This window comes from Eubalaena glacialis, chromosome 2, assembly GCF_028564815.1.
Source record: "Eubalaena glacialis isolate mEubGla1 chromosome 2, mEubGla1.1.hap2.+ XY, whole genome shotgun sequence".
Taxonomy (NCBI): domain Eukaryota; kingdom Metazoa; phylum Chordata; class Mammalia; order Artiodactyla; family Balaenidae; genus Eubalaena; species Eubalaena glacialis.
The window spans coordinates 162,616,737-162,632,267 of NC_083717.1; the positions used below are offsets into that span (position 1 = coordinate 162,616,737).

Genomic DNA, 15,531 nt, shown 5'->3' on the forward strand with positions numbered 1-15,531 from the left:
TCTTTTTCTATCTTTTTTTTCTTTTCATTACACTTTTCTGGATATAGACCTTAAATCTAATAAATGTTACTATAAAAGTAAAGCAGAAATCTCACTTAGAATTTTTTAAAAAGAAAGAAGCCATGTTTAGTGAGGAGACAAGTAGAAGGGGGAGGAGGGCCCAAATATAATGCACAGTAGGAAGCTGGTAGAGGAAAATTGGGAGAAGCGTAAACATTCAACCCCCCTCTTCTCTCAAGACACTGCTGACATCATGAACTACTCAAGCTTTCCACTGCCGATGAATAGCTCAGGGCTCACTCCAGTTGCCAGCTATTCATTCTCAGTATGGGAGACAGCAAATTGGGAGAAAGCTGGCATCTTTAGTCCAAATTCTGCCTTTTGTGATAAGGACAAGGCAGAACAGTTGTGCCTGAAGAGCCCAAAGTGGCAGAGGCGGCTAGAGCCGAACACAGGAGATTGTCTTCCTGGCAGAGAACAAGCCTCCCTCAGCACACAGCGTAAAGACACAATAGGGGTCCTGCTACTACACGCATTTCAGCCACATGGAAAAGGAAGAGCCAGGTGCAAAGGCAACAGAGAGCAGGAGAAATCTCTGCTGCCCTATGGAGCCTCAGGGAGCCCTGCTCAACACCAGGGATCCCCTTCTGGGCTACACAGATCTGCCATAGATCCAACCTCATCAGACTGCCCCATGGAGAGAATTAGCTAGAACAAAAAATCACCAAGGAAGATAATCCTCTGTACTCAATTGCCCCGTTCATCCGAGGCCCATGAAATAAGTCATAACCTCGCTTACTTTCCATGATACTTTTCTGCAATAGTACCTTAAAGTGGGAAGTTACCTCCATGTAGAATTTTCAGAGGAGCTAGCAATGCATGCAAATCTTTCATAAAGCAAGGTTTGGCTTCATGTACAGATGCCATAAAAGGTCATCTCTCCCTCATGGGATTTAAGGAACATGAAAGAGGCTCCTACTTGCCCCATCCACATACTTCTCTTAATGATGTCTGAAATTCCCCCATTAGTGATTCGGACCATCAGCTCAGAATTGTCCTAAGTGTACTCTTTAATAATGCAAACAGAAGGGGAACACATTAGGTCCCTAACACTGTAGTGCAGTGGCTCTTAACCTTTATTGTTGTAGTCACTGGTCCTTTTGTGAAAGTGAAAAAAACTAAACTCCCTTCTCAGAAAAACATACTTAGATGAATACACAATATAATTTCCATGCAGTTTGGGGGTTCACAGTCTTCCTGAAGCTCATATCCCCTTCAGCCCAGGGTTAAGAATCCCCAGTTCAGGGGCAATGCATTTAACAAATCACCATCACTCCCCCAGAAGACCTCCCATGCATTTGGGGAACCCTGGACCTAAAGATAGAAGGTAGTGCTGAAGAGAGCTCTGCCATTGCAAAGTTTGCCTAGAACTGATCCTGTCTAGAGTCCAGATTATAATTTATGATTCCTCCTTAGCAAGGAGTGTGGGTATCTCACACTGCCTGCCCCTTGGAAATAGGGTCTCCCTGGCTTCAGAGACACTGGGATATGTTGGGAGATGTCCAACTGAGATCAACTGCCAACCAGGTTCTCAAGACTGTTGCTGACTGATGACATTACCTGAGAGTTGAGTCAGGGGAAAGTTTTAACAACTTCTGAGTAAAGGGGGCTCACCTCTGAGGTTTTCGAATATCCCAGAGTCCCACTCCTTCCTTTGAATTGGCTGTGGCCAATAACCTGGGCTCCACAGGGTTGAACATGACACTGTGAAAGGCTGATGGGTAGTTGGCCAGGCAGAAGGGCTCTGTGAAGACAGAAATTCTGATCAGTCCACTTCAGGCACTCCTGGGCCTGTGGCAGGCAGACAAGCAGGAATGTGAAAGCAAGAGGAGCACAGTCGTTAACAATCACCCCAGTGGGCTGGAAGCCAGTGTAGTACATCATTCCTGTAGCCACGCTTATTCACAAGGTCCCCACAAGTCCTGGCACACATCTTCTGCACCAGAAAGTCTGCAAACAGCAACTTACACACATATACACAAATTTTAAGCTATAATGCCGAGAAATAAACATAGTACCTATTCAGATCCTGTAACAAAACAGAAATGGTCACTGTAAATGGGAAGTTAAGCTGTTTTACAGTAAGTAAAACTGAATTCCTCATGAGCTAAAAAAATTCACAGTCAATTACTGGTAGGATTATTATACCTTAATCCAAATTTACTAGCTTTAGAAATTGAAAGTTTTAAAACTACACAAAGATTTAATGAAGACAAAATAAAACAATAGTGCAGTTTTTCCTTCTGGTAATATTGCTCCCTAAATTGAAAAGAGAATAGCCTCAGTCTAGAATTTTAAGATTTCATTTCCAATGTTGGAATACTTAAAAAAAAAATAAAGGCATCTAGTACTTGAACTTCTCTTGCATCCAGCCAGTTTCTAATCAACTTCACCTAGAAACCCTGCAGCCTCTTGCATATACTAGCTGGCTCCAGGTGAGGAAGGAATCACTTTGCTGCCTGTGGGGGACATACTCCTATGGAAGTTGTTTAGAAGCAACAGACAGAAAGCACTCCTCAGTCTATGATTTCCATATGTGATACTTCACAGGCCTCTGGGCACAGGGAGTGCTCAATAATCTCAGCCACGAGGCAGTTCAGACAAAGGAGAAGTTCACGTACCAAGCAAACCATTTCACTCAACCATAGCTGCTGCTTTTGGCTACCATACCTGCCTGACTCTGAGAACAAACTTCTCTTATAGCCTGAACCTCAATAATGAGCACAGACCAGCATATTAAATGCTCAGAATATAGAAGAATAAAAAGACTCAGAGCCTGCCAGACAAGGTAGGCAAGATAGTAACTCTATGTACATAGGTATGGTCATGACAAAGCTGCACCAAGAGTGGGGCTGGGGGTGGCACTGACGGTATGCTGGAGGAAAGAGCCTTTGAAGGTAGAGTGACAGAAGTCTCTCTGCAGGAAATGAGCTGAAAAGATGCATTTCCTGAAGAACTTCAGAGAAATTCAACAAGACAAATTCTTCATTTTACATTTCAGAGACCCAAAGAACACATTTGGAAGAGGAACTCACCCAGACAATCCCCCTTAAACAGAGGGTATCTGCTATCATTTTAAGTTCCTACGCACAGTGAAGGTGAGGTTCTGTGGTTCTTTCAGCAAAATAACAACCCTGGATCTAGGATGTAACGAAGTGCACAACACCCCCATTCTCTGTAAATAACCAAGAATATGTGCATGTCAGCACCAGGCACAAAGCTGGCGCTTGGTGGCTACTCTCCACAAATGAGGCACCACATGTTCTGTTCCTTGGGGCTAATACACAGCAAGATACTGTGGTGTTTACTCCAGGTGCAAAGGTCTGTGGAGATTCACAAGTGATTGGAGGAGGACTGGCAAAGGTGCCTCACTTCTGACTACTCAGGGGTAAGGTGGGACCTCCAGAGATACATTTATGTCCCTATGTGAGTTTCCTCTCCCTTTATAGCACTTCTACCCAGGCTACTCAAGTCATAGACTGGATCTGCTATGAACCTGACATCAAACTCTTCAACACAATCCAACCACCTTTTGCACAGTGACCCTACCTCCATGGGGAGATTCCCGGATGTCCCAGATGAGAACCCGGCCATCATCTGAGGAGCTGGCAAAAATGTTGTCATTCACTGGGCTCACTGACAAGCCATACACCGCATCTTCATGAGCAAACACATCTAAGGTCTCACTGCTGAGAGACAGAGAGCAGAGAGAGGCACACAGGCACACACATACACACAAAAGTAGTGCAGAGTTAAAGCCCTCTAGTTCCTAGAATGGAGTTCTCTTTCATTTCCAGGAGAAAGTCAACCTAGCTAAACCCAAAGGTTTACATTTACTAAAAAGTAGGTATTCAACTTCCAGGTTAAAAAAAAAAGTATTACTAAAGAGATAAGACTTCATGACAAGTTTGTTTTTTGCACTAAATAAGCATATTTAAAAGTGACTCAAGGCAATTCCCTGGAGGTCCAGTGGTTAGGACTCAGCGCTTTTCACTGCTGGAGCCCGGGTTCAATCCCTGTTCGGGGAACTAACATCCCCACCCCCAAAAAAGTGACTCAACTGATGACTTTCATGTTTTCACTTACTACAGACTGCATCTGCTTGTGTACAGTCTTGGGGGTGGTGCTGGATTTCCAAAAAGCGAGGGAAAGCTTTAAAGCAGCCCTGATGCCAGCAGGGGTAGAAGAGGGATTCCTGGCAGTCTGGCATGGTGAGTAAAAGCATGGCTCCAAAGCCAGGCTGCCTAGATTCAGATCCTAACATCACTTTACCTTAGGTTACCTAATATCGCTATGCCTCGGTTTCCTAATTGAGAGCATAATAGTATTGCCTCATAAAATTATTGTGAGGGTTAAATATTATGTTTCCTTCCCTTCCAACCTCTCCCTTTAAATTTTCACCTGAAAACTATAATTTTATATCAACTTTGTAAATCTTTTTTAAATCAAAATTTTATTTCAGAACTATTACAGAAATCTTTTTCAGCAAAGGACAGTTGATTTCATGTTATTTTCTTCAAAAAACAAGAACTATTTCGGTCTAAAGACATACCTGCCTTTCTTCATACGAAAGATGGAGTTAATTACCTTCATAAACCAACAATCTATTTACCTTTCAACATCATGGAGGATAACCTGCTCATCATTTCCTGCAAGGGAAAAAGCAGACATTTGGTAATTCCTGCAAAGTGATCCTGTTCATATTACAATTCAGTATTTTAAAGATTTCAGGGAAAACAAATGAACAAAGTCAATGTTAATATTTACAAATTAGGAGTGTTAATTAGAAAAAGGTTTATAAAAATAATGAAGAAGGATAGGATATTCTTATAGAGAATTTGAAAAAGCATAATAGCATGTAGATATAACATAATAACAGTTTCCAAAATGCATTATCCAGTGGATGATTAAAAAAACAAAAAACTGTGGCTATTCAGGAAAAGAATAAATGATCATGGGCAAATCAATCCATTCATTCAAGCTAGCTTTTTTTTTTTTTTTTTTTAAACAAAACATTCATTAACTGTGAGCCCTGGAAAAATATCTGTAACTTTTCTATGTCTCAGTAAAACAGGAATAACAATTGTATCTACTTCATAGAGTTATCGCGAAGACAAGAATATAAAAGCATTTGGAGTAGGACTAAGCCCCCAACAAACGTTTACTACTATTCATACCCTCATCATCTTTTATAGCATTAAAATCTAATGATAGTGTGATCCTAAATAATGGGAAAGTTTTTATCCACAACTTTTTTCTCTTGCATTGCTCAAGGAATCTAAAAATACTGCATCCATGATATGTGTAGTCCTGCCTTCAAATGGTTTATATAGCCAAAAAATAAAAATCCCAAAATGAAGACAGTAAAAAAAATTCCCACTCTATGCTAAAAGCATAAGCAGTAGAGATGTGACCAGGTCATCTTAAAGTCCTCACTGTAACTCTATTGTGGGTTCATACCAAGTAAATCAAACCCATACTAATGCCTCTTAGGTAACAGGCACAGTGTGAGGTGCTGAGGATGCGAGAGGAATGGATAAGATTGAGGAATTCACAGTCCACCTGCACAAACAACTAATAGTGACAAGACGGGTTATCTTATTGTAGCGATATGCTCTACAATGGGGACACAGATAAAGGAGCAATTGTGTCCTTTATGAGCAGGGTGAAAGTACATGGTACAAAGTGGGAATATTTTTATGGGGAAGGAGACACTTGAATAGAAACTCAAATAACTCAAAACTCTTACTGATGGAAGACTTATGGGAATTGGTGGGGTCTGGACAATTAATCATGGCCTATGGAGGAACAGTATGGGCAAAAGGCACAGGGCACTTAAGATGACAAGTGATTTAGTGAACTAGAGCACTAGATGCAGGGGAGGAAGATGAGGCCCGATAGGTAGACTGGATTTAGGCTTTATCCTGTGGATGGACATGTAGGGTCAACGGTTCACATGGTTGAAGAAAACTCGTATAAGCAATGAATAAGGAGAGTTAGATACCGGTAGCAGAAGTCACAGCAGGACACTGCAGTAGTCCAGGCTAAAGATGAGGACCTGAATCAGAGCAGTGGGTATAGCAAGAGAGCAGAAACTAAAGGATGGATATGAGGCTTTCAAAATAGATCTGACAGTGTAGTTGGTGACTTACAAGATGTGAAAATCAAAGAAAGGCAGGTCTGAGGCTGACTTTGAGATTTCTATTAGACTGAACCACATGAAATTGTCATTTTTGTAAGCTGAAAATGCTCCAATGTCAGCAGTTTCTTAAAAGTTAAACCTAACAACTTACATAATTAGTTGAATGGTGATAATAACCGAGAAAGGGAAACCAGGAAACAAGAGGAAATATTTGTGCAGGGGAGAAGGACTAATAATCTTAGTTTTAAATCTGTTGGATTTAAATTACTTTTGGAAAACAAAGGTAAATATTCAGTGGGGAAATCTGCAGTGCAGAAGAGAGGTCAGGGCTAGAAATGTAGTGGTCAGAAAGGAGTGTGATTGATGGACACCATCATCAAGAGGCTGGCTTGAGCAAAAGCCATTCCAATTATACCCCAACACAACGTTTTTTCAAACAGGAGCCACCCATGGGTCATACACCAATTTGAGTCACAACCTTTAAAGTCTTTAAAAACAAAACAGAATAGAATAGAAAAAAAAAAAAATCAGAGTGTACCACACATACTAAGGTTAAGTACTCTTTCTAACATGTTTCTGTGTACCAGACTGCAATGTGAAAAGTCTTCTACCAAAAAAGAAAGAGAGAAAGAACAAGAGCAAAGGAGAGAAAGGACAGACAGACATTAGTCTAATACATGTGTCTAAACTGCTGTAATGCAGAGAAGACAAGCTATGGGAAACCAGTAATTCCACAACTCAATGAGATAAAGGAAGGAAAATTAAGGAATAATTTTAGCACTCCTTTATCTGAAATCCCAGCCACAATTTCCCAAGGGGAAATCTCCTTCTTCTCACCTCCAGAGAATACTTTGGTGTTCCCACTGTTGAAAGCCAGGCAAAAAATGTTGGAATGATGCTCTCCTTTCAGCTGTATGGGCTTAACTCTGGAGTGGATAGCTTGTTCCATGTGCCATAGTAGAACCCGGCGATCATCTCCTCCTTGAGAGGCAAGTAAGAATCTAGAGTTAAAAGAGCTGACATTTCAAGGCTGACATTTGGTTTTGCCAGCCTGAATCCCATACTTGCCAAAACTGCATCTCCCCAACTCTGTGAGATTCTGATGGGACACATAAACCCAGAACTCTACCCCCTTAACCATCAGTAGACACATGGCCTCTAAGCCACTCACTTTTCCCCAGAAATTACATCTTGAACAGATACAGAGAAATTTCTGAATTTCCAGAGACCCAGTTGTTTAAAGATTTCTTCACTTGCTACCTAAAATCCTTCCACTAATGTCCCCCCACCTTTTTTTTGTCTAGCAGAACCTGAGTTGGTTTCTACTGCTTGCAATCCAAGAACTCTAAATATGCTAGTATTTATAGCATAACAGTTTCCAAAGCACTCTCCTTGATGTGATCTCACTGACTATGGGACACCAGACAAATGACAACTGAGGAGGAATTGCCTGTCACAGTAGCAGGATCAAGACAGAACTTGGCTCTCATGAAGCTCAGTCCAGCTCTTTCCTCTGCATAATTCTCAATAGTCTGAGTTGAATGAGCAATATTATACTGCATGAGCCAGCTCCTGGAGAATGAGAAGATACATGTTCTACATATTCTTTACATTTGCAAATGCATTATACACATCTGGAAGGATGAACAACGGACTGTAAACAGTGGTTACTACTTCCAGGGAATAGGATTAAAAGAGAGGTAGAGGACAGATTAAGAGGGTTTTTACTTTTACTTTATAGATTTGGCACTGCTTGACTCTTTACAACAAACCTATATTATATTCCGAATAAAAATTTAACTTACAACAGGAGCAAACATGGGCAGCAAGCCATCGTAAGCTCTATACCTCTGCCTCCCCTCCTCCATTCAATATAATAGCCACAAATTATATCACATCCATAACAAGGGCATACCATGCAACCACTCAATCAGTAGATCTGTAAGAACTAACTCAGAAAGATGACCAAAGGTCTTCGTTAGGGGAAAAAACGAGGTGTAAAACAGTATGCATACCAACATCCATTTGTGTAAAACAAATTTTTAAAAAGCTCCAATACAGCAGGAACCTTGTCAGTTTTGTTCACTGCAGAATTCCCAGCACCTAAATGAATGTCCCAAAGAGTAGACATTGAATGAATATGCTTATGCTTGCATATCTATGCTTGTATTTGCATATCTAGATGGCTACAAAAGAAGTTTTTAGTGGACACCACCTCTAGGCTAGAATTGTTTGGAGACTTTACAATGTAGTAAAACATATATAGCAGAAAATGCACCATTTTAACCATTTATAAGCATACAATTCAGTGGCGTTAAGTACATTTGCAGTGTTGTTCTCCCCAGTGCTCAGTAACCACCATTCTACTTTCTGCCTCTATGAATTTGATTACTCTAGGTACTCCCATATAAGTGGAATCATACATTTGTCCTTTTGTGTCTGCTTATTTACTTAGCGTAATGTCTTCAAGGTTCATCCATATTGTAGCACGTATCAGAATTTCATTCTTTGTAAGGCTGAGTAATATTTCATTACATACATACTGTTATTTTTTTTAGTCCATTCATCCATCTATGGACATTTAGGTTGTTTCCATCTTTTGGCTATTGTGAATAACGTTGCTAAGAGCATATGGATGTACAAATATCTGTTCAAGTCCCTACTTTCAGTTCCTTTGGGTATATACCATTAGAAAATTTTATGTTTTAATTTTTACTTTATACCTTCCTTTACTACTTGACATTTTGCCATAAACATATTTCCTCTTTTAGTAGAAAAAAAAAATCAGTAGAAAACATAGTAGCCAAATCATACTTATTCTCCCTCTCCTAGAAAGAAGTTGCCTTCATTCCTTGAGTTCTTTTGTTTCTTGAGATCCTTCTTCCTTCCATTGTCCATCAAAATCAAGTTCTGTGTCCTCCTCCAAAGTATTTCACTGTCTACCCTTAAGGGAATGATCCCTTAAGTATGGCCCACAATGTTCTGTGTTTATGATTTGCCTAATTCAACTATGAGTTCTCTGGCCTGGGATGGTTATTTAAATTCTATGTCTCTTATAAGTTAAGGTCATGAAAATAAGCTTTGGGTTTTTGTTGTTTTATTTTAATGAAAAATGGCATAAAGGGGTTTTCCTCCCTATTAATAGATTTAGACAGGTCATGGGCACTTCAGTTCTACATAGTCTCTACTCTTACTGTTTTTCCCCAACACTTGAGGCCACAGGTCAGGGACTTGGCACTGTTTTTGCTACTTTATATCTTATATTTAGAGAAATATTTCTCTGTGCCCATGTCTCTATCAAAAGTGAAAAATTAAAAGATAAAGAGGCCCACATGTTTCTTCAACTTACTCATGTTTCTAATCTAATCTCCCTGAGCCTGAGTTTCATCAAATACAAAACTGGGATCATAACAGCTCTACTCTCATGGGTTTTATAGATTATAAAGTCAAGTACAAGAGAGTTAAGTAATCTGCCAAGGTCACAACAGTAAGTAAAGTGGTTGAGCCAAGATTCAAAAGCAAGCAGTTAAGACTCCCCACTCTCTTAACCACTACTCTGGATTGCTTGCCTTATAGAATGAAAAATAAACCATGACTGACAAAGCAAATTCAGCTGATGGACAACTGAAGGGATTCTCTGCCTTGGCAGCACAACTCAAAAAAGAGTAGGTAAGAATAAAACAAAGGACAACAGGAACAAAAACAGAAACCAACTTAACTGGAGTAAACGGAGGGAGCAGGGACAGGGACCAGGAAAGGCTTGCCTGAAATTATAAAGATTCTAGCAATGCACAAAACCGATAACGGCTTATTATAAAGAACATACAAAGAATTCCTACAAATCAACTTTGAAAACAACTAGGAAAAGAGGCAAATATGACAACTCACAGAAGAGGAAAACCAAATGGCCAACAGAGATTATAGAGGATCTCAACCTCTGTAGTAATCAGGGAAATGTAAATTATAATTTAGATACCTTCTTACAAAATGGCACAAAGAAATGTACAAAAGAATGTTCACTGCCTCACTGTTCATAATAGCAAAAAAAAAAGGTAGATAACATAAATATCCATCAATATATAAACTGATAAAACCGATTGGAATACAAACACGAATGAAATCTAAGCACAATGGAACACTATACAGCATTTAAAATGAGCTACAGATACGTGTACTGAAATGAATACATCTTGAAAACCTAGTATTAAGTAATAAAAACAAGTTTCAGAAGGATATGTAAAGGAAAACATTAAGTATATAGTTTTAAATATGCAAAACAATACCATGTTATTTATGAATAAACACACAAATAACAAAAGGGGATTACAAATGTACCTGTAAAGTTTTATTTCTTTTTAAAAAAACAACACATTGGAAGAAAATTTAACAAACTGTCAAAACTTTGTCAAATCTGATTGATACTTCTCTTCTTCATGTTTAAATATTTCATGACATTGTTACATCTATGAGATATAGTACAGTATTGTGGTCATGTTAAAAAAGAAAAAAGTTCTTATCAGTTAGGGATGCATTCTGAAGTGGGTGAAATGGCGAACATCTGTAATTTCCTTTAAAATATTCCAGAAAAAAAAAAGTAGGGGGATAGATGATTAATAAAATGTTGATAATTGTTGTAGAGGGGCACACTACATTTTTGTATATGCTTGCACATTTCCATAAAATAAAAAAATATATATATTTTTAATGTTCATGATAGAAAAAGAAAATAAGACTCTCCAGGATGTGCTGGGATACCCATAGCAAAGAAATATAACTGAGGGCACCTCTGTGTTTGTTCATTAAGACCTATGCAGGCAGTACAACCTCTCTTGAACTGCAGCAGCTTAAAAAAAAAAAAAAAAAAGGTTCAATAAAAAAGAAAACAGAATATCTATACCTATGCACTCAACGTCATAACCATTCTCAGCCAAAGGATCTTGCCCTATCACCCAGACAGCATTATCTTTAATACTCATTCTACATTTAATTTTGCCAAATAAATTCTTTATGATTTTAAATGAATGGTTATTTGTAGAGTGCCTTGGGATCATTTAAAATGTGTCCTGGGGCTTCCCTGGTGGCGCAATGGTTAAGAATCCACCTGCTAATGCAGGGGACACAGGTTCGAGCCCTGGTCCGGGAAGATCCCACATGCTGCGGAGAAACTAAGCCCGTGCGCCACAACTACTGAGCCTGTGCTCTAGAGCCCGTGAGCCACAACTACTGAAGCCCGCACACCTGGAGCCCGTGCTCCGCAACAAGAGAAGCCACCACAATGAGAAGCCCGCGCACCACAACAAAGAGTAGCCCCTGCTCTCAGCAGCTAGAGAAAGCCCGTGTGCAGCAGCAAAGACCCAATGCAGCCAAAAATTAAATAAATGAATAAATTAATTAAAAAAAATAAAATAAAATGATGTGTCCTTAGTACCTAAAATGATGATGACAGCCCAAGTCCACAGAAGATTGGAATCACTGAGGCAGAAACTATCGTTATGGCAGGGCCTGCTTCCTCTGCTTTGCCCTCAAGGTCAGTGTCAGAAGATGTAAGGTACGGGGCTTCCCGGGTGGCGCAGTGGTTGAGAATCTGCCTGCTAATGCAGGGCACACGGGTTCGAGCCCTGGTCTGGGAAGATCCCACATGCCGCGGAGCGGCTAGGCCCGTGAGCCACAATTACTGAGCCTGCGCGTCTGGAGCCTGTGCTCCGCAACGAGAGGCCACGATAGTGAGAGGCCCGCGCACCGCGATGAAGAGTGGTCCCCACTTGCCGCAACTAGAGGAAGCCCTCGCACAGAAACGAAGACCCAACACAGCCAAAAAAAAAATAATAATAATAAATAATAATTTAAAAAAAAAAAAGACTTTAGCCCGTATCAATTTCATTAAAAAAAAAAAAAAAAAAAGATGTAAGGTGCACATGCCCCTCCCACCCCCATTTCCTTAGGCAAGGTATTAAGAGCCCTGTGTAAAGATGACACTTTTCAACCATGTGTTGTCAAAAAACACAAACGGTGCAAACTGAGGCATAATCTGAAATTGCTGGGCTGCTTTTAAGCCAGTAGAGAGAGCAGAATAGCTGTGCCCAAAACTCTGACCCCACAAAGCAAAGGAGGGCTGGTGAAGCAAGGATAAATCAGTTTAGAACATGAAAAAAGCTCTACAGTTCTGTCTCTGTGAGTCACCTGGTCAGTTCAAAAAACCAAAGATGTATTGTAGAATCCCACAGAGAGAGACTGTCTGACCTGCAAACAATCCAAGTGAAGAGTATGATCCTTTAAGCCAGCTCTGTGAGTCTGGCAGCAGTTGGGTGCTTGTGGGGTTGGCCCCAGCCTCTCAGACACTTCAGGGGGAGCACCAGGACCTCTTAGGAAGGCAAGGCCTTTCTGCTTAGTGCCAGTGCCAGGCAAGGGACAAGGAGAGGCCAGGCCTTCTAAGCCTGGTTTCCTCACAAACCACTGCTTAGCTTCAACCCAGTTGAGAATCCCGAGAATACAGCTACTTATGCTGGTCATCTTGGGTTGATTTAATTCTGTATCAAACTCACCAATTCATCCTAAAATGTACTATAATCACATTGTGGCAGCAGCTCTGTAGTTACAGGAAGACTTTATATTTAAATATTACTCTTTTCCAGTGGGTTGTGAGCTATAAGCAGAAAGTCTGCAAGCTCTCACACCGTGCTGTTAACAAAAGAAATTATTTAACATTCTTGTTAAAATAAGAGAAGTCCAGAAAAGCTGAGGCACAGAAGGAAAGAATTTGCTTTGGGTTTCCTCAAAGTCAGCCAAGCACAGGACAGATCTGAGAGCACTCTGAAACTCGGGATCAAATGCTCCTGCAGCACAACATTGTTTGCAGAGCAAAAGACATTTACATGTCCATCAAACTAAGTCTCATTAAATAGTGTTCAGTGAAATAAGCCAAACACAAAACGACAAAAACTGTATGATTCCACTTATATGAAGCACCTAGAGTAGTCAAATTCATAGAGACATAAAGTAGAAATGGTGGTGGCCAGGGGCTGGGGGAGGAACAATGGAGAGCTGTTGTTTAATGGGTACAGAGTTTCAGTTCTGCAAAATGAAAAAGTTCTGGAGATGGATGGTGATGGTTGTACAACAATGTCAATGTACTTAATGCTACTGAACGGTACACTTAAAAATGGTTAAAATGGTAAATTTAAAAAAAAAAAAAAAAAGGAGTTCCGTGGTGGCCTAGTGGTGAGGATTCAGGGCTATCACTGAGGTGGCCCGGGTTCAATCCCTGCTCGGGGAACTGAGATCACACAAGCTGCGTGGCAGGGCCAAAAAATAAAAAATAAAATAAAATGGTAAATTTTGTATTATATATATTTTACCACAATTTTAAAAATGCAAAAAGTTTACTGTGCATATATATACTATGTATTATGCAGGCAAAAAAAAAGCATGAGGCAGCTCTGTCTCTTCTGATATGGCATAATCACTAAGATGCAGTGTTAGTGACTGTGTTAACTATTCAAAACATTTTCGTTTAAAAAATGACACAGGGGGATTACATTCAGGGTTTAGGGTTCCATCTTTGTAGGCAGCAAAGGTGGTACAGGAAGTGCAAGCTTTCGAATAAAAGTGTCTGGATCCAAATCCTGGTTTCACCACCCATGTGTCCTGGGTGAGTTATTCTACTACTCTAGCTTCAATTTTATGACTGTAAAATGAAGAAAATGCCAGCTATCTTCCAGGGTTGTTATGTGTTTGGGTGAGATAATAAATATAAAAGCACTTAGCCCAGTGTGTCATTTATTAGGTATATACACTCCTTAAAACATCCTAGTTTCTCTTAAGTATCATCCATGAATTTGTCCCAATCTTCCAAACTCTTGTTTTAGGTGGCATAAGAGTATGAACAGCATGATGTATTTTAATAAAACAAAAGAATACACAAATTTGTACATGGAAGGGCAAATGTAAAATGGTTAACAGAAGTTACTCTTGGGGATAGCAATTTTACTTAATGCCCTTTTATACTGCTGCAGTTTTGTTTATTTTTTTAACCTGCAAAGATTTAAAGGAAATCACGCAGCTGGTTTTCTTCTCAGCCTATTTATTCCTTCTTCTCCATGTGTGTAATCGCCACTCTGCGGAGCCAAACCTCTTTTTGTGACAACCATACCTCTCCTTGAGCTCTAAGAGGAAGCATGGAGATATAGAGGTGCAGCCTATGTGCCATACAGCCCAGCTACATCAGTGTATGAGAAATAAGTCTTTTGTTATTTCCCCAAAGTTGAAAATAATTAACTTTTGTATAAAAGTTTATTCACATATATCTTCACTTGCGAGGTAAGGATTATATAACCCTTTTTCGAGATGAGGATCAGAGAGACAAAATGACTTGCTAACAATCTAAGAAGCTAGGCCTGGAGCCTAAAACCAAGGTGTATCCTTTCTACCAAAGTGCAAGAGGCCAGAACACTACTTACAATTCCAAGTGAGGATGTTTCACAGCTTTACACAGGGAAGAAAAGCACCATCCATCCAGAACTTTTCATCGTCCCAAACTGAAATTCCATATCCATTAAATATCAGCTGTTCATTCCTGCCTCCCCCCTCCCCTGGCAACCACCATTCAACCTCTAGAGACACCATTTCTGTCTCTATGAATTTGACTACTCTAGGTACCTCATATGAATGGACTCATACACTATTTGTTCTTTTATGACTGGCTTATTTCATTTAGCATAATGTCTTCAAGGTTTATCCATGTTGTTGCATGTACCAGAATTTCATTCCTTTTTTTTTTTTTTAAAAAGACTGGATTTTGGGCTTTCCTGGTGGCGCAGTGGTTGAGAGTCTGCCTGCCAGTGAAGGGGACATGGGTTCGAGCCCTGGTCTGGGAAGATCCCACATGCCGCAGAGCAGCTGGGCCCGTGAGCCACAATTACTGAGCCTGCGCGTCTGGAGGCTGTGCTCCGCAACAAGAGAGGCCGTGATAGTGAGAGGCCCGCGCACCGCGATGAGGAGTGGCCCCCGCTTGCTGCAACTAGAGAAAGCCCTCACGCAGAAACGAAGACCCAACACAGCCATAAGTAAATAAATAAATAAAATTAAAAAAAAAAAAAAAAGACTGGATTTTTTTTTAATTAATTAATTTATTTGGCTGCATAGGGTCTTAGTTGCAGCACGCGGGATCTTTGTTGCGGTGCGTGGGCTTCTCTCTAGTTGTGGCGCGTGGGCTCTAGAGTGCGCTGCTTAGCTGCCCCGCAGCATGTGGGATCTTAGTTCCTTGACCAGGGATCAAACCCACGTCCCCTGCATTGGAAGGCAGATTCTTAACCATTGGACCACCAGGGAAG

General features: G+C 40.3%; 1 protein-coding gene across 1 annotated transcript in view; it reads right to left on the bottom strand.

The window, feature by feature from the left end:
- Positions 1 to 15,531, bottom strand: part of DCAF5 (DDB1 and CUL4 associated factor 5) — a 103,771-nt gene that overhangs the window by 65,988 nt on the left and 22,252 nt on the right. The window contains exons 2-5 of the mRNA XM_061180958.1: positions 7,040 to 7,183; positions 4,673 to 4,709; positions 3,610 to 3,749; positions 1,675 to 1,804 (exon numbers count right to left, since the gene is read on the bottom strand). Coding sequence (XP_061036941.1) covers positions 1,675 to 1,804; positions 3,610 to 3,749; positions 4,673 to 4,709; positions 7,040 to 7,183 — 451 coding nt within the window. The remainder of the gene's footprint in view (positions 1 to 1,674; positions 1,805 to 3,609; positions 3,750 to 4,672; positions 4,710 to 7,039; positions 7,184 to 15,531) is intronic.